The following is a 27,317-nucleotide window of genomic DNA, read 5'->3' as shown; positions in this document are numbered from 1 at the left end:
TATATATATATATATTAATTCCCTTGCAATTGATTCGCGCGCAGTGCCTTAGCAAAATGGGTGTCCTACTTAGGCAAAATCGACATTCCGGATGTGCCGGTGCAGTCCGTTTTGTCATCCGGGGTCGCTTGGACAACATCGCCGATAATCGGGGCAAAAACACATCAAAATTCCGTTTTGTCATCCGGGGTCGCTTGGACAACATCGTCGACAATCGGGGCAAAAACACACAAAAACACATCAAAATTCAAATTTCATAAAGTTTTGATTTGCGATCAATCGTCTCCATCAATCTATTTAAGTCCTCAACAGATAACGGTGCAAGCGATGTGAATTGTAGTGATCGGACGTGTCGACTCTCCGAATTGCGAATTTTGTGCACGCGGGAGTGCAAATTGTGCAAAAGGCCACCCTAAGGCTTAAAGGTCCTATAGGGACCCCTTTTGAGTTCCTTCATGTTGGTTTCAACCTCTTACGTGCTAGAGGTCAAGAACCACATGCAAAACTTTAAAATAGTATAGAAGCAGTTTGAATTTCTAAAATGAGGTGAGTTCCATTTCTAAGGAGCTAAGATAGTCTAAGGAAGAATCATAAAGCTAGACCTTAAATCCCTAAGATAGTCGAAGGAAGAATCCTAAGGCTAGACCTTAAATATTAAGAGGAAACTAAACTTCACTAAAAATGAGGTCAACAATAAGCAATGGTTCCTACATTACGAGCGGATACGGGTAAAGAAGTTAGTCCATGAAACGAATATTATGATAGAATTTTGGAATATAGGTATCCTCACATGTAAATTAATAAAATTAATTGATATTATGTTTCATAAGAAGATAAATATCTTATATATTTAAGAAACTAAAAGGGTTAGAGAAAAAATTAAGGAGATGATAGCTTAGGTTTTAAAATTTGGTATTCAGGTTGGAGTCACACTAGAAATGGTGTAGGTGTAATTTTATACAAGTGTTTGAAGGATAATTTTGTAAAAATTAATTGAATTGGAGATAGAATTATAACACTTAAGATTGTTGTTGATGCTAAGATTTTTAATGTTATGTGTGCTTATGCTCCTCAAGTAGGTTTAATTATAGGTTCTAAAGAAAAAAATTCTGGAATGACTTAGAAGAATAAATACAAATGACACCTTTTGAAGAAAAAAAATTAATTAGAGGAGATTTAAAGGAGCATGTTGGTATAGTGGTAGAAGATTTTAAAAAATACTCGTGGTGACTACGGTTTTAGAGTGATTAATGAAGAAGATAAAACCATATCAAATTTTACATATCAGATTTTATTTTAGCATATGATTTTGTTATTGTTAATACTTTATTTAAGAAAATAGATGAACATATTATTACTTGTTAGAATAGATTCAATAAAACACAAATTGATTTTCTTATGAGAAAAAAGAGATTATCGAGAATTTAAAGATTGTAAGGTCATTCTAAGTGAGAATTTAAGTACTCAACATTGATTATTAGTTCTGGATTTTAGGATGAGGAGTTGTAAGATAAAAATTACTAAAAATTAGTATCATATAATTAGATGGGATCACTTAAAAGACTCAAATAAAATTATTTTTATGAGTAAACTTTATTTTTATGAGTAAACTATGAGTAAACTTCAAGATTTTAAGATTTAGGATTTTCATGAATAAGCAAATTTAATGTATGAACAAACACTATTAAACAAGTGACAAAAGATGTACTTGAATAATAAAAAAAATAGTTTTTATAAATGAAAATAGTTGGTGGTGGAATAATAATGTGCAAGAAAAATAGTTTATAAAAAGCTGTGTTATAAAACTTAGTTTAAATGTAAAGGTTTAGAGAAAAGAGAAAAATATAAGGTAGTCCATAGGAAGTCTAAAAGAACAATTTGTGATGCTAATAATCCAATTTTTTATGATATTTATAATAGATTAGATATTAAAGAGGTTGAAAATATATGTATAAACTAGCCAAATAAAGAGAAAATAAAAATAAAGTTTTAACTCAAGTAAAGTGTATTAAAGATGAAAATCAAAAAGTATTTTTCTTAGAGGAAGATATTCAATATAGGTGGGTGAGCTATTTTGATAAACTTTTCAATGAAGTTTCTGAAAATACGATTGATTGTAGTGATCTTAATATCATTAATAATAATAAAATATTTTAATTCTACTGTTGCATTAGTAAAAAAAATTGAGGCTTTAAAGAAAACTAATGGTAAAAAATCAGTAGGACCCGATGATATCTCAATTGAAATGTGAAGACCCGATGATATCTCAATATTTATGAGGTTTGAGAGTTTCTTGGCTTACTAAACTCTTTAATATTATTTTAAAAACTAAAAAGATTCCCGAGTGGAGGAAGATTATTTTGGTCTCTATTTTTAAGAATAAAGAGGGATGTACAAGAGTGTGTAAATTGTAGCAGAATCAGGTTGATATGTCATATTTTAAAATTATGAGAGAGGGTAATTGAGCTTAGGGTAATTGAATATAGGTTAACACGTATTACAAAGATTTCTCATAATTAGTTTGGATTTATGTCAGACAGGTCTACTATGGAAGCTATACATTTATTGAGAGGTTTGATGGAGAAGCTCAGAGATAATAAGGAGGATCTACATAGAGGATCTACATTTTATTTTTATTGATTTAGAAAATGTTTACGATATGGTTCCAAGAGAAGTCCTTTGGAGAGTTTTTGAGAAAAAATGGGAGAGTTTTTGAGAAGGAGAGTTTTTGAGAAAAAATGTGTTGATATGACTTATATTTAAGTCATTAAAGATATGTATATTAGAGCTGTTGCTTGTGTTTGAACACGAGGATTGACTAAGTATTTTTCTTATCTAGTTGGATAACATCAGGGATCGACTTTAAGCTCATATCAATTTGCTTTAGTTATGGATTCTCTTACTTGTTATTTACAGGAGGATGTACCTTGATGTATGCTTTTTGCTGATGATATCCTTCTTGTGGATAAGACTATAGAAAGTTCAGAAAACATTTGAATTATGGAGGTGTTTATCGGAGTCTAAATGCCTTCATTTGAGTAGAACTAAAAGAACTAAAAATTCATTTGAGTAGAACTAAAAATGAATACATGAAATGTAATTTTAATAGTAGTAGCTCTAGTGGTAGAGTTGTAACTATGGGTGATCAAATCATTAAAAGATGTGAACATTTTATCTGGTTTATTGTTCAAATTGATGGAGGTATAGATGGGGATGTTATTAGTAGAATTCAAGGTTGTTGGTTGAAGTGGAGGAAGGCACCGAGTCTATTGTGTGATAAAAAAGTATCGCTTAGACTGAAAGGAAAATTTTATAAAATGGTGGTGAAACCTGCAATGTTCTATGATGGAAAGGAAAATTTTATAAAATGGTGGTGAAACCTGCAATGTTCCATGATGCAAAATGTTGGCCTTTAAAAGTGGATTATAAAACAAAGTTAAGTGTTGCTGAGATGAGAATGGAATGCTTAAGTGGATGAGTGGCCAGTGGCCTGACACTTAAAGACAAAATGCAAAATGAATATATCCATGATAGGGTTGGTGCAGCTCCTGTGGCGGATAATATTAGAGATAGTTGTCTTAAATGGTTTGGTCACATTAAACGTCGATCATTTGATGATCTGGTTGGGAGAATATATGTTTTATATCCAACTTATGCTAGGAAAGGTAGAGGTAGACGTAAAAAAGACTCGGGCATAGTGTATAAAAATGATCTTAATTTATTAGAATTAAATGAAAATATGACACAATAGGACCTAACGGAGAAAAAAGATTCTTATAGCTTACCCCACTTAGTGGGATAAAGGCTTGTTGCTGCTATTGTTGTAGTGGATACAAATGGTCGGAAGTTCTACTTAGGATTATTTTAAATGTTTTTCATTCTCTTGTAGAATTCCTACTACTATATGATTTATTTTGATTGAGTCCATCAAATATCTCGACATATGTGCATCCTTTTTGCAAATTTGTGATGTAGAGAATGTAACTTTTTCATCTTTGTGAAAATAATGATGATTTTATTTTATGTTTCATAGCAGAGTCCATAAGTTATTAGTTGAAGTTTTAATAATGTTGAAGTCTGCATGCTAAAATATTAACAAAATTTCAATATATGTATTATTTGTATGTTAGCATGTTACATGTGAGTGATATGGCTTTGCTATGAGCAGTTAAAACGATTTAAAAAGTCATGGTTGCGTAAATACTTATAAAATTTACATTAGTTTTTGTTAGAAGTTATATCAGAAAATAATTTATTTTTCTTAGAAGCTATGAGGATTAGATTTATTTCCTTTGATTGAATTTATTTTCTTTCCTATTTTAAATTTATTTTCTTAAATTGGATTTATTTCCTTTCATATTCTTGGCTTTCCTAATTTTTTGTTGTTTCCTTTATTTATCTTCAAGTAATTATTGAGTAATTATTGTGAATTGATTAATTGGAGATATATGTGTTATATCTTTCCTTTCATGTTATTTCTTTTTTCTTGTCTTTCCTATTTTAGGATTAATGCCATGGTATTTATATCCTCTTTTCATATCAATAAAATAATGCCACCAAATTTCGAAAATCACCATGGTATCAGAGCCTTAAAACAAACCCTAGAGTCTCCTACCACTGGAAAATTTCTTTTTCCCTGCAGCGGACCATCCTTTCTCTTGCCTCCTCATTTCAGTTTTTCCACTGATAACATCATCGTTCTGCAGGACCTAGCCTTCAAAACTCCATGCAAGAACTAGCTGCCAGAACCCTCTCTCTGCAAGCCCTAGACGCTGAAAACTTCCTTCTTTCCTTGCATTTTTTTTCAGCCGGCGGTCTCCTTCCCAAAAGATTTCAGCAGGCGGTCTCCTTCCATCCCTGTAGATTTCAGACAACATTCTCCACTGCAGATTTTAGGCTCTGATAACCCTTCCTGCAGACTCTGCCACCACCTGTCTCTCTTGGTGGGCTCTTTCGTCGTAGGTGGCCCTTCATGCAGGCCTCTAACTCTCTGAGATCGAACACTACATTCTTCCTTCTACGAGAGAACCTTGACCTTCGATTCAATCTCAGGGTTCCCGATTTGTTACCAACACATAACTTTCTATCTAGTAATATGCTTTGTATGGCTTAGTTTCTTTGACTTGTCTATGCTTCTTTTTCTTTCCATGAAGAAGGTGCCTCCCGCTTCTAGGGGGATTGTTGGCATAATCATGTTTTGGACTAGGTATCCTTATATGATTTCTTTTCTCCCAAATTGGGGAGAAAGACTGATGTTTGTGATTGCCAGCTTCATTATAAGTGGGATTCAACATGTTCAATTTTGTCTAAATCATTTCTCCTCCGCTATCTACATTGAAAATCTAAAGGGAAACAACTGGTTTGAGAAGCAAAAGATCGTGATGCTTAACGTCACCTGTTTGCCATGGATGGATTGGTTTCATGGAGGGCTTCAATTCTAGACAGAACACCATTTATTTCCTCGGCTTCCAAGTGCCATCTCAGAAGAATTGCTCCTTTATGAAGGAGCTTTGTAAGAAGCATAAGTTGTAGAGAAAACTCCCTGCAAAATTCTTCTTGCATGCAAGTTCTTCATTGAAACTCTTCAGGCCAGCTGCAGAAAACTCAGTGGCAGATCCCTTTCCCGCTGGGTTCTCTCTGCATACTTCTTCTTTGCTGGAGCTATCATGTTCCAACAGAGACAACAGGTTCTCTCCCTACAGTTTGTACGCCTTTTCACTGCTGTCAGAACCCCTATAGAGATTACAGTAAGTTTTAGGCGCTGGATGTTTTTCCCATCAAATGTTTGGGGTACAATGGAGGTTATCGCGCATGCAAGCTGAGACATGGGCGACGACACAACTTAATGGGAGATGATCTCTGTTTTCTGATAGCGACGACAACAAATAGATAACCAACTCAGGCCCCGACTCCTCTTCCACCGACCTCGGTACAAAGCTTCCTTTTGAGAACATTCAACGCTTTGCCTAGTCTTAGGCCATGCTGCTCGAGGCCACGTTGGTGCTCCTCTTTTGGCTTCTTTTCTGCGTCCTAATCTGCTTCATGCTCTGCAATTATCGCCATTATGTCTGGTTTCCAGTTTATCTTTCGACATTTATTGTGTCGGGTTTTAAGGAGTTCTTTGTGAGGTTCTGAATCTTCTTCCGCATGGAATCCCAACAGTCGACCTACAGACCCTCCTCCGTGACTTTTTTCCTGCAACAAGCCCTTCTCCGTAAATTTTCTCTGTAGCGAGCCCTCCTCTGGAGCTTTTCTTGCAGCAGACTTTCCTCTGGAGCTTTTCTTGCAGCAGACTTTCCTCTGGAGCTTTTCTTGCAGCAGACTTTCCTCTGGAGCTTTTCTTGCAGCAGACCCTCCTCTGGAGCTTTTCTTGCAGCAGACTTTCCTCTGGAGCTTTCTCCTACATTAGACCCTCGTTTGAAGTTTTTTCCTGCTGCAGGCTCTTCTTCAGAGCTTTTTTCTGCTTTAGGCCCTTCGGAATCTTTCCTGCAACTAATTCTCCTTTGAATTTTTTTTCTTTCTTTTTGCAGGCCATAATTTGCAGTTTTTTATGTTAGTTGTCTACTTCCTTGCAAACTTCTCAACAACATTACCTGTATGAACTTTCTGCCTACCTTTAGACACTGCAATAGCTGCAGTCAAAGACAACCGCAGTCAACTAGAAGTCGGCTTTTTTTTGTAGGTTATCTACTTCTTTGCAGTATTACCTATAAGAACCTTCCGCCTACCTACAGACACTGCAAAAACTGCAGTCAAAGAAAATCATAATTAACTAAAAATATTCAAAGTTGAACATGGTTGTTAACCTTGTTTCAACTTGAGAGGGAGTGTTAGAATTTATATTAAGAAATAATTTATTCCCGTTAGAAATTATGAGGATTAGATTTATTTTTTTATATTGGATTTATTTTCTTTCCTATTTTAGCTTTTTTTTTCCTTGTATCGGATTTATTTTATTTTCTATTTTAGGCTTTCCTATTTTATGTTGTTTCCTTCATCTTCAAGTAATTATTATGTTGATTAATTGGAGATATATGTGCTATATTTTTTCTTTCATGCTAATTCATATTTCTCGTCTTTTCTATTCTAGGTTTCATGTAAGGTTATTTATACTCCTTTTTCATATCAATAAAATAATTTTGTTGAATTCTGAAAATCAACAATTTTTTAGTTAAATACAATCAACAAAAAGTAATACAAAACTGTCGGTGAAGGGTGCAAAACCTGGTAGATTAAGGCTTGCATTTCTTCTTGTTTGATGCGAAACTTTCAATTGTTGAAGATGGCTAACCCATAAGAGGATGGATCACATTTGATGGATGAGGGAGGGAATGGAATGCCATTCTTATTTTTCAATTATAGTGCCATTTATTATTGTGATTTGTGTTATAGCTTATGTTTGTTTGTATTTAGTTGTCATTAAGTTGTTTTTTATTGGTTAATCAACCATTTGTTATCCAGGATGATTTTGATATTTTCTTATTTATTTAACGTTAATTTAATCATTTCTAATAGAACTTATTATTATAAGTTATAGTTAGATTCATGTATACCCATATTGTAATCAAGAATAAAAATACTACTTGAATAGCAAGCTTAGGAGCATTAGATCATTTGAAAGGAGAAAAAAAGCATATTTCCAATTACAAACTTTGCAATGAAAATTATACTATTTGTACTATAAACGTGTTATTATAAAAAATGGTTAGAATAGCTTTTGTGGTTATCTCAAAAGATTTGACATTTGACTCTATGCTTCTACTGCCTAACATAGATTGTAAGTTACTATCAATTAACGAGCTCACTTGAAATAATTAATTTTTTGTATAATCTGTGGCCTTTTTAGGACTTGAATTCTGCGAAGATATTGGTAGTGCAGATATTTGTTCAAGACTCTACATTCCAAAGACTAATTTAATTTCTTAAGGTAAATGCTTAAATAATAGATTAGCAATTCCCACTTTAAATTCCATACACATTCATATTCATGGTTTAAGTGGCAGTGTTATCAAAAGGCACAACACATGAGACTTTATTTTTGCTTCAAAGCACAAAGCGAAACAACACTTTTATTAGTGAAGGCTCTCTAAGACTATATAAAACTATTAAGGTATAAATATGTTCATGATTAATTATTAAACATAGAGTATTTATTATATGAAATAAAAGTTGATGTAAAATGGAGAAAAAATATGTTGCTATTCCAAACTAATGATATGCACCATTTAGCTGGTACATTTCATCAAGATATATGCTCAATTCCAATGCATAAATAATAGCAATGATTTATGGAAATTTTTTTGCAAAGAATAACCTAATAAGTGGAACAATAACACTTTTGAATATGTCTCAAATCATAAAAGAGAATTATTAAGATTAATTGAATATGCTCGCGTAACAATTGCTGAGCTCTTACTAGAGACATTTCTATATGAAATTTTCCTTTTAAGAATTTTAACAATGATATATTAAGAAGAAAATATTTTAACAATGAATATTAATGTATATGTTAAAATATAAGTTTAAACACATGTATGCAAACCTAGGTATGCATAGAAAGACATATTGATATCAGAGTTAATCCAAACCACAATAGTAAAAACAAAAATTATTACCGAAAGCAAATAGACAATTACAACCAACACACTTGAAAGAGAAAGTACAACACGACACTCGAAAATATGAAATAAAAACATATACACCACACAAATGCTCCAATTAGAGTGAATCTCTGTGTGGTGGTGGTGATCGGTGAGTGTTTGGAAAGTGGCGGGATGGCGGATGAGGTGGTTGACAAACTAAAAACAACAAGACAACGGCTTCTCGGGTTTCAAACAATAAATATGCAACAGATATTAACGTGGCACCGCTGTCTGGGATAATGGTAGCAAATGGGGAGGGTTGGAACAACAATAACAAAAAATATGGAGGGTTGAAACAATGATGGGGGATGCGGTGGACTGCCGGACAACCAAAGGAAGGCTGTCTTGGGCAGGGGTATCAAGGGAAAGGCTGGACAACGAGGAAATTGCAGGAAAACAATAAAAGGGCTATTGTCGGGACGACCTGCAATGAGGAGGAATGCATTGCAGTGAAGCAAGGGGGATGAGGAGGACCCGAGGAATTATAAAGACCACCACGAGAAAAAGATACAACCGATGCGTCATCTGGAATTCTAAGATACAACCCTCAAAGAGTAGAAGAGATATCGACGACTGTCTTGATACAAAAAACATGAAAAACTGACTTACTAACCCAAATACAATATATTTATAGGAAGAAACTAAAATCAACGAATGATAATAAGAAGAAATTATTAAAAAGAAAGTTTGGATTGATTCGACCCGTCTCCCATGATCGCAGGAGCTACATGGCTCGTGTCCCGCATCGGAGCGGAGTGCTCCCGCGTCCGGAGCAGAGCACTCCCGTGTTACACATGCAATCTCTACTTGTTACGACTCAACCTGAGGCTTGGAGTTGACCAAGTTTGGAATAGATGCTCGGACGGTGAGAATTAAATTTTTTTACATTTATTTTATATAACTAATATTTTAATAAATGAAAGGGCCACTATATAAAATAAATCAAAGTAATACAGTTAAATTTATGTCATTTCTGATTGTCCGCATCTTTTATACATTTTCTTTTTTATTGCTCATTTTTAGTTAATTAATTAATTAAACCTGAAAAGTTAGCATAAAACAACATTGAGTTGACCATAACCAATAAATATTAATACTCCTAAACTATAGTAATACAATGATAAATAGGAAATATGCATGACAATTAAGTTATATGTAAATCAATCTAAGAGCATGTGAATGATTGTATTATCTAGTATGATTATTCAATATAATTCTAAAAAATCACTGCCTTACTGTATTCTTTATAAATTAATATCTTGTTAATCTGTATACATCTGTCACAAGAGCGCTGTCTAAAATTGTACCATTTAAGGAACTTCAATATCAATATCTTTTTCATTTGCGTGTACAAGTATTTTAGCGTTCCTCTGCTAGTACTATTAAGTGATGACTCCATTATTCCCAAATATGTTTATGCAAGCAATCAAAATAGTAAATCACCTTCTTAGTTTCTTTTCATAACATTCAATGCATAATATAATAACTTGACTCATTCATTTGATGAACGTATACAAATATCAATGACATGTAATTCAATATGATCAAATGAATTTTATGAATAGATAAAATCTATCTAAGCAATTAACAATGTATTAGATTTAGAAGAAATTAAAGGCTATTATAATTTTAAAGTACAAGTACTCACCTCGATAATAGATGATTTGGTTGCTCGCTCTTAACTTGTATCACTTCTTTCAACTTAACTATAAAATATAAAATATTCATGTTAGTAAATTATTTATCACATCACTTAATTATGTTTTAATTACTATTAATTACGATTGCAATTAATAGTAATTGATTTAAACAAAATACTTTTGGAAATAAAATCGTAGCTTTTGTTTGCTTTCGCCGACCTTTTCTCGATTCACATATGAAACCTCTAAGCTTAAATCATGATTTAACTAAACCTTACTATTAATAGTTAATAATTAATAATATATTAAATTAATAATTTAATATTCTTAAAACACCTTAACTTATAATTGCTCGATTAACCCACGCAGAGTCGCACCCTTGTTTGGCTTCAATAATGCATCCGTCTTCCCCCTTCGCAGGCTTCAGCTCGTTATCAATCAATCCCATAGACGTTGGTTCCTCCTCTCCTCTTTTTTGCTCGACAACGTCATCACACAAGGAATCCTTCGTCCTCCTCTGTACACGAGATTCGGCTCCTACCTGCATGCACGAGTGCTCCTTCTCTTCTTTCTTCCTTCGATCAACTATGGCATCACTTCTCTTCCTTGCCTCAGAGCTGAGGCCATTTGGCTAGAGCAAGGGCTCCCTTCTCTTACTGAAGCTGCTACGTTTCAGCACAAAACACTATGTTGAAGCCTCCTGCGCACACAATCAGCGTCGTCGTCTTCCTTGCGCTAGATGCATGTGGCAACCACAGTGCTTTGAGGCGCTACTTCCTTCACGTGCCAAAAAGCCGCTTGACATTTCTTATATCGATTGGTTAGGATGAGATCTCTCAAGGTTCAAAACACTCTCCCTTGCTTCCTGACTCCTTATTCTTCATCTCCCGTTGTTGTTCTCTTTTCATTCTATTGATTCAAAATAGAGTATATGACTCTTAAGTCGAAATGAATAGATGCTTATCCGTCCATTCAATTATTAAAGTTATCATTCTTTATTTATTTATTATCATTATTTTTTTTTAAAATTCGGTTATTATAACACTGCTGTAGGATATGTTTGTATGTGTAGATATACATGTTTATCGAAGAAACAATAACGTCAAGCCAAGTAGATCCAAAATAATTTGCAAAACTTTTTGTGTAAGGGTTAGGATTTAAATATGTTATCTACTCATATATATATATATATATTACTTTTGCAAATGGTTGCGTCTCGTTCAACTAATCTGCTTCTATGGTCTAATTGTTGGAAATACGTCATGATGATATTGATGAGAATCACTATAGCTCATTTGAGATTCTCACGAGGCATAAAGTTATAGATCAAGTAGAGAAAATCGGTAGGCTTTGCTGCTCTGTTTTGCTTGTCACGATGACCTAGCTGAGATCACTATAGCTCAATTCATATTGTTTCACGAGGTGCGTGGTCATAGATCAAGAAGATAAAATCATTAGGCTTTGCCTCTCTTGTTTACTCGTTTGTGTGGGTCAAATAAACTTTCTCTGCTTGTTCGTATGGATCGAATAAACACAATACAATTGCATCGAACACCCTACTATTGCAGCATTTTCTCTCCTTTGCATGTCAAATTCCCATGTCTTCTATCTGCTCGTGCTTGGAGCTGTGTCGAACTCTAGGTGATCTGATTTTATTTCTTATCAGTAAACCTGCTAAGCAGAGCAGAACCCGCTTCCGCATGGACATTGTAATTGAACTTCCATCCAATTTGTTGTATCAAACACTACTGTAGTGCAATGTGCGTGCTTTGCTCATAGTTGCCATGCAACTGTGACGCAAAACAGACCATAGTCACCATGCATTGCATCATGTGTGAATCACGTTTTTAAAATTACCGGTGTATGGTTTTTGGTACTATTGCTTCAAAAACCTTAAATTTATCTTGAAAAAATTAGTTCCTTCTCTATACATCAGTAAAAAATGATCTTCATAGTGAAATCTATCATTTTGGGCGAAAATACCCGTACTTTATTTTTTAATCAAAGCTACAAACCTTTTTAACCTTTTCTGTAGTTCTTAATCATGTTTGGGTATCATTTAGAGTCAAAATATCTCTAGAGCTAATTATTTTATTTCCTCCATCGGTTATCATACCCACCTCATTTGAAATTTTTTAATAAAAAAAAGTCTAAAGGGGACAAATTCTTCAACATTTCAATATGGTTATTCACACCAATTTTTTGTTGAAATTCAAACCATAAAAATTGACAATGTAAACCAAAACTTTAAATTGATACTTCTAAATTATCCCTTCATTAATGGATTATGCACAAGGCTCCTATGTTGATACTCTTTAAGAAAATGAGATTGCCGAAGGGGAAGATACTTCTCTTAGAGATTACTGGATCACTAATGTTCTCCACATATATATTCTTAAGTATCTTTGGTGAGAAGTTATCATAATAACTACGTGTCCCTTTAATAGAATGCCTTGAAGTTTACTTAAATTTTAACCCCAATTCAAAATTTTCTATATTCATTTCTCACTTTCAAAATCATTTCTTCCATTGCTTCAAAAGTTTTGAATGTCTAGTCTTCATTCACATTTATTTTCAACATTGAAGCATTTTAACATGGGCATTTTTATTGGATACTCCCCAATAGAAAAGGTACAAATTGTTTCCTTGGTCACTGAACATATTTATAATTCTATGCACATAAATCTTCTTTGAACATTAAAGTTTTCATTCCAGCGGGAGGAAATTAATGATAAGAGTTTAAAAGCTGAAATTTATTTGATCATCAATCATTCTTTTTTTGAAACCTAATGGACAGTGAACCTTGCCATTACCTTGCGTCAACCAATTAAAAGTCTCAATAGAATTGCAAACTCTCTTATCAGCCTATATATTCAACATATTGAAGTCTTATCAGAATCACAAACTCTCTCATCATTTTATCAGTACTCTCAATGCTTGCAATTTGAATTCTGTGTCTACATTAGGAGAGAAATGAAAAACCCATAAAAGGAGCAACCAACATATCTCAAACTTCCCAAGAACATGGACCTGGTTCAAGGACCATTGAAGTGTAAATTTGGTAGAATATATTAATAGTAGATGATATTAATTTTTTTGTTTCTATTGCCTTGAGGGGTGAGGCCATGCACCGACCCCCAATTTAAGATTTCATGACTTATAAAGCACTAAAAGAGAGGGAAGATCATAGATTGAGATCGTTGACAAGTAACACATGGAGAGCGAATATTATAGGTAGTGATGATTGTGCTTGGATGAAAGCTTGTAGAAACTCTAGTCAATGTAACAAAAAAAAGGTTGGTTCATAACTAATAACACTCCCTTTGACAAAGGTTGCTATCTACCTTTTTTGGTAAACTCAAGTTGATATTGAGTTTCTTGTTAGCTTTGTAAGCTACTATCTAAGCAACTGTAAGACCATTTGGATGCTGTTTATAGCATTCCATGGTACATTAAATGATGCTAGTATATAAATTATCATCCAATAAGAAAACTAAAATTTTTATTGATACTAATCAGCTTGGACTACAGATGCTAATTAGGTTGGATGCATTAGACCAAAGATTCACCCCTAGCTATTTTACTTATGTAGAAACCTAATTATGCAGAATAGTCTGAAATAATCTATTATCTGAATATTTTTTGAAACTGGATACATGGTAGACTCGGTGTTTCTGAAGGAATGTGGTTAAAAATATTCTTAGAAGATCTGAACTACTAAAATCTCTAAAAGTGTATTGAGACAACTAGGCTACTATAAATATTACATAAAAATGAAATTCACCATGTCAAGATTGATCACATTGAGATAGGCTGATATTCCATCTCTGAAAATATTTTGAAGTGGAGTATTCCAGTTAATTTATGTTAGAGCAAACTCTTAAACTATAAATATTATCTTAAAAACATTATCCAGAATGAATGTTGATAATTTATTATTCAGGCTGAACAAGTTCAATAGCACAAACTAATTAGAGAGGGAGTGTTGAAATAATCCTGAATATGTAGCCAACAAATTTTCATCTACATCAATCTAACAATTCGTGGACATAAAATTTTCATTTGCAGCAATCCAACATTTCCTGAATATTATCTTTTGATTTATAATAATCCAATAATCCGATGACAGTAATAGTCCAATTTTGCTGAATGGTTAATTTTGAGTTATATAATTAAAGATTGATTTTTCTGATTCAGTTTTACTAGTTATTTCTCTTTCTATCTATGTACATTCATTTTTTCTTACATAAAATAAGATAATAATATTTGAATTTGGTAAATAAAAAAGAAATCCGAACTTGAAAGATTTGGAGTAATCCCAACCACACTTTCAAATCAATTATAAAATAAAGATTGATTGATAAGGAAGAAGAGGAAAGAAATACATGAATCGCTTTACAGTTGCATATGAGGACCACTTACATTCAAAGAGTTTTTTGTCTCCCCTGATTGAGAATTACCTTCCTGGAATTATTCAAGAAGGCTTTTTCCATCCAGAAGGAATTTTTATTCATGCTGTCAATTGAATTACATACATTATAATGCGCCTATTTGTAGGAACTCTTACAGTAAGCATTTTGGATTACTATCTTTGTAGAACTGCAAAAGAGCATTACAAGTATAGGATAGAAATCATGCGAAGCCCCTCTGGAATAGAAATACTTATAAAATCAGCCTCAGATAAGTAGAATAAGAATCCCTAGATCCTATAGGAATAGGAATAATTGCTGTCTCTGATGATTAGAGCTAGACTCTATAAAATTGGGCTTTTCCGTAGGAAAACAGCAATGGCTGTGTGAATGGTAAATTTGCTTCATGTAGTGGCGGTGCCAAGATCCATGTATGAAGACGAATAACGATAGCATTAATTTAATGCATGGCCTTTAGATTAGAATCCATGATTGTAATATAACCATAAAAGTTAAACTCATCATAGGTATGTAAATGTTGACTTTAATTGGTTCATTTTGAAATGATCAATGGAATACAACTATTTCTCATTTTCAAATTTTTTAAACTTTTTGGAGTGCGACATCTATTCTTTCCGGCTTAGGCTAACAAATATTTATGCCTGTATTTTCTTTTTCAACTGATTAATGTTTAATTGTTGGCTTTTGCTAAAGAGAGAATAACAAGTCATTTGATATTTTCTTGTATGCTTCACAATTCTCAAGTTATATTTGGTATCCATTATCATTAATGGACACAAGCTTATCTTGTACCATAAATTAGGGATATATGTTGTATAACAAACTAAAAAATGTGGACAGTATAATGGATACAAAAACGAAAGTTACAGAGAAAGAGAAGGATTTAAGACATTGTTTTGGTGTTCATGTTATAAAGGTAGTCCAAGTAGATTAACAACCAATACCATAAATTTTGAGATTTCTAATCTATGTTTGCATTTGATCTACATTATTTTACCTCACTAGTATCCATCAATTGTAGATTCTCTTATGTTCCCGTTCTACCCATTTTTTTATTGGCCTTTCTCATGGAGTATGTAAACATTCAATGGGCTTTTTCTTGGCGTTCATTTATGACGAAATAAAATATAAAAATTTCTTATTAAATAAACAATTGAACTTCCGCTCTTACTATAAAACTGCTTTAGTTAACAACTTGATTTAATTAAAACTTATTATTAAATATTAAAAATTAATAATATAATAAAATTTTAATTTTATTGCTGAAAACTCTATCATTACCTTCAGCTCAGACACCTCTCTGCACACGCGAGTTCTCGCAAGGCTAAGCCCAATCATGAGATTTTTTTCTTCCTCTCGCTTCCTCTTCCTCTGCACGACAACCTCACCAACTCCCTTTAAGCTCAATAGAGTCGTTGTTGCCAGACAGTGACACCACCCCTCTTCTTTTCCTTCGCACGAAATCAGCTTGCGACTTCTTCGCCCTTTTTCTGAACAGTGACTTCAGCTCCTCACTCTATCGACTCCATGGTTCAATCAAGCAGCATAAGTATTCGACGTTTCTTGCTCCTTCTCTCGTGTCGTTCTCAGTTAAGTGGCATGCGACTTATATAGGCAAAAATCACTTATTCAACTTCCCGATCTTGTTGCTCTCCCCTTGTTTCGCTCGCCCGACCCTCTGCTTCTTCTCCTTCTCTATTCAGTTTCTTGATTGTTCGCTTCTTCTTTCCCACTCCTCGCTTCTTATCTCCTTCATCTTTTCGTTTCTTCTTCCGAGATAAACAAAAGTTACAGTCTTCCTCACAAAAAATTTATCATCGAAATTTATAATCAAACCTCAAGCAAGTCAACATTAACTATCCATAAAATTACGGTCATTCATGAATAGTAATCACTATAAAGATAAAGACTAGATATGGGGCGACTCAATTATACTTCGAATTATAATGCACAACTATTGAAACAAGTATTCTGGGAAAAACACCAAACTCATCAGATCTCATCACCTTCAGAATAGCAGTAGGTTCTTTAGACTCACTATGAGTGAGAGAATATACTCGAGGTCGAACAGACTATCTTGGTTGACCTTGAGTAGGAGCTGAAGCTACAGACTCTATTTTTGCTACTCGCCTATAGACTTCTATGAAGGAGATCCGCCAACATTTTGATCTTTACTGCTTTTCTGGCCAAGAGATGGATAATATCTTACTATAGGACCGGACTGATGACACAAATAACAAGTGTTAAAGACCATAAAAAATTCATCTTTATGCTGTCTTCAGCATTTGACACAAGGTGCTTCAGTACCCTGTCATACCTCTGCTAACTCCACTCGAATTATACTTGTTCTTCTTCTCATTATTCCTTCTGAGTGATCTACATGTTCTTCTGCAGTCTTTCTCTTGTGCATCTCTTTACGCTTCTGTGTAAGCAGATAGTTGATCTCCTCTCTTCTAGCTCATTATATTAAAATCAAATAGTCAGCGATCCCTAAGGATGCCAACGACTTTTTAATTGAATCTTTTTATCCCGAAATGAGTCTGTAGTACTTTTCTTCTGTGGTAGCGATCAATTGAGGCGCATACCTCGATAGTGCCGTGAATTCTTCTTCATACTGCTTGACAGTCTTCTCCCCTTGCCTTAACTTGATGAATGCGTTCTGCATTTGTCGTTGAGCTGAGAGAGGTGCGAATTACTTGCGTTCTGCATTTGTCGTTGAGCTGAGAGAGGTGCAAATTGCGAATTACTCTCTAAAAAGGTCCACGAACTCCTCCCAACTTATCATTGTATTGGCTATGTCTCCTAACCTGTCCTGACACTGCCCACCCCACCACCTTTTAGCTTCTCCATCAAGTAGAAACGTCGCTGATGGTACTCTTCTTTTATCGCAACAAGCCATGCTATCTAGTATCTTCTCTATCCTTATTAAGTAGTTTTCTGTGACAATTGGGTCTTCAATTTCCTTGAACAATGGTGGACTCAAATCTTGAAAAACCTTTAAGTACTTATCTACAACGACGATATCACTTCTGATAGACTGCGATTTGGACTTCTTAATCAGTTAGGTCATTGCCGCCATCATTGGGATGAGGATATTTGTAGTCACATTAATAATATATTGTATTTCTTCATTCTCTATCAGATTTTCTTCTTCTATGATTTCGAGTGTATCTCTATGCCTGAATGAATAATAATTGTTTTTTGAATTAATTTTAATTTTTATAATTATCCTATTGACTATTTCATCAAAATTCAATTAATTTATCCTAAACCTTGAGCTCTGATACCACTCTTGTCACGACCCGGTTCAGGACTTGGAGTTGACCAAGGCGGGAAAGACGGTCTGTTAGTGAGAACTAAATTTTCTATATTAACTTATAATATAATAGATGCAAGAGGCACTACAAAATTAAATTAAAGTGATACAATTATAATTACCTAGTTACTGGTTGTTCTCGTAATCTATAAACATTTTATCGTTTATCGCTCATCTTTTTATAATTTAATTAAACCTGAAAAATTAGTTAAAATAATAATAAGCTAAATCAAGCTAATGAATACTCGTACTTTTAAACTACATCAATACGAAAAAAAAGATTACTATGCATGTCAGTTAAGCTTATTTATAAATCAATATATATATTTAACACGTCATTCAAAGAGTCTATATCAATATCATTTCATATCTATACAACTATAATAGGAGGCACTGTTGAAAGATTTAATAACGATATCCTTTTTCATTTACGTACACAGATACATTAGTGTTCCCCATCTACATCATTATATTTATAATTTAGAAGTAAAAGTACTCACCTCAATTGCCGATGATTTTAAACGTTCTCTTCACTTATCTCCAATGAGAAACTTAAAGTCAAGTGCATAAAAATTATTATTAATTTATTATATTTTAATCTTATTATTAAAAAGCAATATGCCTTAATTTGACCCTTTGATATATCATATTATTTTATTTTTATTATACTAATTTTTATCTTCATTTAATTATTTATTTTAAACAATTTAAGCTTAATAAAATATTGACAATAAAGTTGGTTTAACTTTCTAGTTGTATCTTTTCATAGTCATATATATATATATATATATACATTTACATTTATATTGCGTAAAAATTTCTTATTAAATAAACAATTGAACTTGACTGATCCTCTGCTTGTTCTCCTTCCCTATTTAGTTTCTCGACTACTCAGCTTTCTCGTTCCGACTCCTTGTTTCCTATCTTCTTTGGCTTTTTGTTTCTTCTCCCAGGTAAACAGAACGATACGAAGACTGTTGTTTATTTTCTAGAAAAAGATGGCATGCATCTGGAAAATGTCTCAGGAAAACTAGACATGAACAGATGACTTTCATCTTTATTTAAAGCAACTAGTTTCAAATAAATTTATTGTCACTTTCTCTCACACTCACAATGCTAATCATTCGGTTAAATTATTTTTTTCTGTACTTAAAAGCAGTCCTTATGATTCTAACGTGATGACTTTATGTACCCTTCATTATTAGATTTTTATGCAAACTTATATAATCATGAGTGCTATCGTTTTTTATCAATATAGTTGTTATTCATGAAATACTATTGTTCTGTGGATTTTTATGTGCAACATTTTATATGGTTTTGTTGCCTTGCTTACACTTTGGATCTCCTCCATTCTCCCTAGCTACTTGCTGAAATGTGGGATAGAGGACCTGTTAAGTTTTCAGTGTTTATACCTGATCATTAAAAGTTGGGCAAGCCCCGACTTCTTACATAGAAGTATGACATTTATATTTATACAAATAAAGCTTTTTGTTTGAACCGAAATGGAAGATCATCTGTGATTTTTTTATTCTCTTAATGAAGCCTTAAAAAGAACGTGATTCCAAGCATCTGGAAAATTTATAATATTTTTAATATACATGGACTAGGAGAAACATTATATGAAAAAGTTATTTTTTACTAATTAAACCATTATACTTTTTTTTTTTATAAATTTAAACGCTAAATACTCAAGCTGAATATTTTTCTTAGTCAGAAAAATATGTGTGTGTGTGTGTGTGAGAGAGCTGGCTCATTGGTGCGGCCTCTGACATAAGTCCCTTGGGTCGGAGGGCTTTTCAGATCAATTAAAGCTACCTGAGTTTCGACCCAAATGGGGGAAACGATATTTGGTGTATATAAATTGCTTTCACTCTTATAGTGCAATTATTTTATAATCAGGTTTGCAATGATTTTTTTTCCCTTAAAAATGCTTGAAAATGTTTTCTATAATAATTATTTTTTTAAATTCCCTTTTTTCCCCATAATGTACTTGTAAATGCTTCTCTTTTGGCTTATGATGGACTTGTATAATCAGGGCAACTTCTCCTCCGTCTTTTGCAATGGAGTTATTTGTTCATTGTGAAGGTGAATCACGATTTAGGCGGCTTTGCCAACCTTTCCTTTATTCATATTCGTCATCAAATGTTTTGGAAGTCGAGGTATCTTTAATCTTTGCAATGTATTTTACATTAGTAATTTTGTTATTTTGCACTTCAAGGACTATATAACTGCAGACTGACATGGGATTTGTTTCTATATATATGAATTTCTTCCAACTATTTGTTAACTTTAAGGTATGTTAAGGTTAAATGATGACATCTGTGCCTTTCTTTCTTTCAAAATTTAAAACACTTAATGAAAAAGCTCACCTTAGGAATGCAGATTGATTGCGCAAAGATATTTTCTTACTTTTTTTTGGACATAGATGTTCTCTTTGAACATACCAACCTAACAAGCATAGTTTGAATTATCATCTTGATGGATCTTGAAGATATTGTTTATCCTTTCTATGCTTCTGCTTGTTCTTTTTTAGTTAAACGGTTGAAAAAATGACTCTTACATATCCACTCAAAAACATTGCCTGCCTTTTTGATTGTCTGGAATCTAAAAAACATTGCATGCCTCTTTCATTGTATAGAATCGTTCTAGTTTTTGTAGCATCTAGCTTACTTTCTTTCATACGAGAAAACACCATTCAATTTCAAGAAAAAAATACTAATTTGAAGAATTCATAAGACTTGATAGGACCAGTGATGTAGAGTCAATTATGAAAGAAGAAGAAAACTCGTGCACACAACTTGATGGTAGAGAAAGAAGAACTCTACACAAATAATCTGGATCAAAACAACAAAGCACTTGCCTTATCAATAGTTTATCCATAACCATTGATTTTAAATACGAGCTGTTTATCCATAACCATTGATTTTGTTTATCCATAACCATTGATTTTAAATACGAGCTATTTATCTCTATCTGTAAAAAAATAGTTGGTGATAAATAGCTTGTATTTATCTCTAACAACCATTCAATTTCAAGAAAAAACTACTAATTTGAAGAATTCATAAGACTTGATAGGACCAGTGATGTAGAGTGAATTATGAAAGAAGATGAAAACTCGTGTACACAATTTGGTGGTAGAGAAAGAAGAACTCTACACATTATTTGGATCAAAACAAGCACATGCCTTATCAATGGTTTATCCATAACCATTGATTTTAAATACGAGCTATTTATCTCTATCTGTAAAAAAATGGTTATAAAGATAAGGTCAAATAATTTTAAATAAAATTTGGTTTTATTCAAAATAAAATCTAATGACATATTAAAGCCTACATTTATTTGAATAGATAATTTAAACTATTAAAATAGGTTTAATAAATTCTAAATCATAATTAAATGAAATAAGATTGAGCTAATGATGGAGATAGGATAATGACGAATTTTTCCATCTCAAATTTATGGAGGGGACTATGAGAGAAAAAGGGCTAAAGATAAAAACTTTGTGCACACATTGGGAAAGGAGAATCATATAATTTCATGCACACATTTTAGGAGAAATATAGAGCACTAAATAAGCCTCACAAAAATTTATTCATCCAATCAATCTAAAAATCTAGAACTATATGTGTAAAGAAACAAATTTGAATGATAGGCTAACGTAGTTCTTATCCATATCTCCTGAAATTAGGATGAGTCCAAAACCAATAAAGTTCAATTTATTATTTTCAGCCAAAAATATAAACTTTCCTAAAAATCTCGAAGTTAATTTAGTGTAGTTCCTTTGTAGCCAGTGACGGAGCAAGAAAATTTTCAAAAAGGGGACACAAAATAACATTCTTAAAAATTCCCTCATCCTTTTTTGTTCAGACTTGAGACCCCCACTGCAAATTTAATTGAAGCATTTAAATGAGTACAATATTCAATTTTAGCACGATCAAATTTCATTTGAAAAATTAAATTAATATGTTAGCTTTATTTTATCTAATCACTTATAGTTAATGAAATCCTCAATGAGATTGACATTAAGTGTCTCTTTAAGGCTAGGAGCTTTCTCTTTTTATTACACATCCACATGCATACCACAATTCTTATATTTTTACATATCTAACACTAAACTTTCATATTTTCATGCATACCACTCTAATCTTTAATATCACATAAAAAACACTCTCACTAACTTTTGTAAAGTAAAATATATATTTTCTTGTATAAGTTTATAATTCCAAAGTGTTATAAATGTAAATATCAAACATGTTAGATATGTAACTTCATAAAATTTGTATTGTATGTATGTAGCGTTTTCCCTTTTTTTAAATCACATTGAGCAAATTAAATTTAATTGTACCCTATTTTTTGTTTGTTCAAGGAACTAAAGGTAAGAAAAAATGAAATTTGTTAATTTGCTTGAAAATATTCAATGAATATATAAACTTCAGTAGTTGTAAAAGTAATCTGAGCAATGTGTTCCCATCAATGCAAAAGTATGGTCATGTGTATAGCAATATGGACCTCTAATAGTTCTCAAGCTAAGACTTAGGACTGGAAATGAATTAAGCGTTCGATAAGCAACTTGTGACTCAGCTCTATTATAACTCATTTGTGATTGTTTAATTAAGCAATCAAATATGCTTGAATACTTTTTTAAATACTCGACTGTTAAATGAACAAACTTGAACATATTATTGCCCGACTCAGTTATGATTGTGAACAAAATCATTTAAAGTTCGTGAATAATCTTGTTAAGGTTCTTCATTAAAGCTCGATATTGACTTATGTACTCGATTAATGCTCGTTATGGTATTTAATTAATTTTAAATTCTTATATATTTTTATTTCCATTTCAAAATTCTTATAATATTAATCTAACTAAACTATAATTAAAATCTATTAATCTTATAATATTAATCTAACTAAACTATAATTAAAATCTATTTTAAAATTTAATTATTTTAATGTATATTATTAAAAGCTAATCAACAAAACCAAATAAAAAAAATTTAGGGTCTGTTTGGGGCAGTTATAGTTTATTAAGAAGTTGCTGATAAACAACTGATCTGGATAAGCTGGTTGAATGCTTGGTTTGTGTTGTTAGCAAACAAATTTTTTGCAGCTGTTTCTAGATAAATGATCATTCTGCCCTTGTGCAGTAAGTTGTTTGCAATATAACTGTTATATCAATATATTTTTTACTTGAGAAGCAAAAAACTAACTTCAGAATCTTACAAAAAAAGATTCAAACCTCACTTAAAAGTGAGTATCAAAATTGATAAAAAAGGAAAAAAACTATTAAAATTAAAGTTAAACATATGATAATATTAACTTTAAAATCCAGATGATGTATTTCACGAACTACGTCATCCTCCAAGGATAATATTTAACCTCGATCAATATCGGCAGTGGAATTTGTCGGGCTGTCTGGCCATTGGAAGAAGTCAAACTTTTTTGTGATGCCCCGCAAGCACTTGTAGAACTCTCCCATAGTTATGTGTCGGACGTGACGTCAATAGGGAATTCTGTAGTTCGCATTGATAGAACACTCATCGGGAGGCCCCTGAAATCCTAGAGCTCATCTTCGTGAATGATTCAAAAGGCAATCCATTATTCATAACAGAAGTTCAAATTGCTAAAAGAAGTAATTATTTACAGTTTTTTGCGGGCGTGAAGTCTCAGAGAACAAAATATACCAATCAATAAATCTGTCACTACAAGAAGACAACAAACTTTGTAAAGAAGGGTGTTTGGTTGCCTTTAGCTCACTTAATACCAAGCTCGTGTGTGTCACATATGCATATAAAAAAAAATGTCATACAAAAGTATCTCAAAAACCCCAACATCGGAAAGAAGAGAGAAACTTGGTTGCTTTTATCGAGATTTCACATGTGACACCAACTGTTAGCAACGACTAACAGACTATCTTGGAGAACTTACAAGGTCGAACGTCTCATCACGGACCTCGTAAACCCACCAGAAAAAAGCAATCGAAAAAGGAGAAGAAACAATTATAAACAACATTAAACTTACGATATCTAAAATATAAATAATCAATGAAACATAAAATAAACATGAACTTCATAAATTGATAAAATTAATAATCACTTACAATTTTGTGCGGGTGTGAGGTCTCAGAGAACTAAGTACACCAATCCCACTAAATCTTTCATAACAAAAAGACAACAAAACTTATAAAACTTGGGTTGTTGGTTGTCTTTAGCTAATTTAATACCAAGCTTGTGTGTCACATATGCATATCACCCAAAAAAGATCATACAGAAGTACCTCAAATACCCCAACATCGAAAAGAAAAGAGGAATTTGATTTCCTTTATCAGGATTTCACATATAACGCCAACCAACAACAATTAAACAATCTACCCAAAGTACCTCAAAAAACCCTAACATTGAAAAAAAGGGAACTTGGTTGCCTTTATCAGGATTTCACATGTGACTCGAACCAACAACGACTAATAGGCCATCTAGCAGAACCCACAAGGTCGAACATTTTATCATGAACCTCACAAACCCACAAAAAAAAGAACGAAAGCAATCGAAAAAGGAGATAAAATAAATGCAAACAACATAAAATTTACAATATCTTAAATATCAATAATACATGAAACATAAAATAAACATGAACTTTATTAATTAAATAAGAATAATTCAATCAACATCCAACAATGGCGTTTGTGATCCACTCTCGCAATTCAACCATTTCTACGACACCCTCACTATATTGGGTGTAGCCTTCATGTGACTCTGCTTTTGGTCACCCTCACTATATTGGGTGTAGCCTTCATGTGACTTTTGGTTGTGGTATATATTGACCTACATGAAATTCAAATGCTTTTGGTGGGAACTGCATGTGATCATCGTCGGCCATGCTGAAGTCTACATTTCGAGAATGATGCCATCGAATGTAGTTTTGGAGCGCCATCGTGACCACTACAATTTGCACATGTTTTGGAAATAGTTACGCCGACACATCTCGCAGTATGGGTCATTTCTTCTTCCATACCAAACATTTTTTCAATTACGCCGCGTAAGGAGTGTCTTATCTTAAACATTTCTTTCCTGCCACGAGTAACACCACTGAATATTTTGAAATCATGAATGTGGTATTTTGTATCTTGAGATGACTAGATACTCCATCTGTAAGTGATATTCAACATCGACCAACTGTTATTTATCTATCTTAAATACCATAATTAGTAATAAACTAAAAAAAATGAATGTGATAGATGGTTTAATGAACCAGGTGGTGGGTGAGGGAAGCCGTGTCTTCAGTTTCTTGTCGCAAAAGCAAAAGTACGACTATCATGTGCACTGTTTTTCCAACCAGTCCCCACAAAAGTAAAACACATGTTGAAGTCACATACGACTATCACATTTAGTGTGGGTGATTCACATCGTCCAATGTATGCGGAATTTTCAATATTGAATGCTCTTGCATCCACGTGAGTTCCGCCAAATGCTCCATTATAGTTCTGTCAGAGAAATAAAGTTGTGATAGTATGCAAGGCATATTAACGTCTGAATGAAATATGTTAAAAATAATTACCTTAAAAAAATGACATATACCGCAGATCATTCGAATGTTGGTTATTACCTAACTTCAAAAAATTGTAAATAGTTGACCCAAAGCTTGAGGTCATCTTGATGAATATCCGTCTGCGGGTTAGGTCCTCCAACAACTTCAGGGAGTTCAGATAAAACGACACATCCGACCTAACTTTAGGATATGCCTCCAAAATTTGAAGAAAGTCGTTTATGGAGGTGTCATGTGAAGTACCGGCCTGAATTGTGCACGCTTCCACCACTTTTGTTCTTGGCTCTTGGCGAAAACATCTCCTTTTTTCCTTTTCTTCACCTTAGTCCCTTTGACCGGCATGTGGGCTCCATATCCTTTTGGTTTAGGCTGGGGCCTTCATCGGACCCACTTGCCTGCTCGGTCTCCAAGTCTTTTGGTACGCTTGCAAACCCATGCTCACTTGGGTTGAACGCATGCATCTCGGTCGCAATAACCCCACTGAAGATTAGGTCCAACTTCACCTTCAGGTCTGATTCATTGCCACTGAATTTGAATTTCTTGGTGGCTGACACTGCTGCAACATACGAACAAGTTTATTACTTAAAATACCTTAAAGTGATAAAGAATGGAAAAACAATTCTTCAATGGATTAGTTATTACCTCCAATTTCTCAGTCCAACATGACACAAGCTCGTGGATTTCCGTTTTAGTTCCTTCTATAATTTCCATTCTTTTTTCAACTAATCTCACTTGTTTTTAAATTATAACCTATCGTAGTCACATCCTGTCATTTCTTTGAACTCTTCGTAATATTTTGCCACCCTACTTTGTTAAAGTAGGTGGTGGGTTAGATGTTGCAAAATATGATTGTGACTTCCCTTTCCCATATGGCTAATGAATTGACTTCTTTGGTCTTAACCATTACGTTGCTAAACAAAGAAAATAGAAAACATTAATATTTCAGAACAACCAGAGAAGTGACAATAGCCACCACCCAACCCCCGACACTTTATTCCAAATGCTCTAATCCAGATGAAATTATAAAGAGACAATAGCCACCACGCTAACAAACCACCACCACCATCACTCACATACATAAATACCAGCACCACCACGACAACACTACCACAAAACTCTACAGTGACACACACACCCATAGCCCCAACACAACCAATACTCAACGCATCTCCACCACCACACCAACAAGCTACCACCACCACACCAACAAGCTACCACCACCACTAACAAAGCCACCACCAAATGCAACAGGGTAACCCACTAAGTCCAACAGACTATAGAACAACAAATGCAACAGGGCAACCCAATAAGGCAACCCACCAAGACCTACTTTCCATAGGGCAGCCCACAAAGAGCAAAGAGCAACATACCATAGAACAAAAAATGCAACAGGGCAACCCATAACAGGAAATGGAGTATCAGATGCAATAGTGAAACCCAACCACAACTCCACATCACACACACACCCATAACCACCACATAGGTCACGCAACCATAGCTCTACACCACACACATACCCACAACCACCACATAGGTCACCCAACCACAACACCCCATCACACACACACTGATAAGCCCCACACCCCCCACACACACACCCACAATCACCACACAAATACCCAACGCCACCAGATAGTGCAACCCAACCACAACCCCACACCACATACACACCCACAACCACCACACAGGGCACCCAACCATAACTCCACACCACACACACCCCCAACCACCACACCCCACACCCCAC

The 27,317-nt window shown here is 33.6% G+C and overlaps 1 protein-coding gene across 1 annotated transcript in view; it reads left to right on the top strand.

Annotated features, from left to right (window-relative positions):
* Window positions 1–27,317, top strand: part of LOC110037579 — a 101,285-nt gene that overhangs the window by 20,883 nt on the left and 53,085 nt on the right. The window contains exon 5 of the mRNA XM_020742252.1: window positions 20,064–20,187. Within this exon, the coding sequence (XP_020597911.1) occupies window positions 20,064–20,187 (124 nt within the window). The remainder of the gene's footprint in view (window positions 1–20,063; window positions 20,188–27,317) is intronic.

The sequence above is a fragment of the Phalaenopsis equestris genome, unplaced genomic scaffold (genome assembly GCF_001263595.1).
Source record: "Phalaenopsis equestris unplaced genomic scaffold, ASM126359v1 Scaffold221595, whole genome shotgun sequence".
NCBI lineage: Eukaryota > Viridiplantae > Streptophyta > Magnoliopsida > Asparagales > Orchidaceae > Phalaenopsis > Phalaenopsis equestris.
Note: the sequence above shows the minus strand (reverse complement) of the source record. Positions and strands in the feature narration are given on the sequence as shown.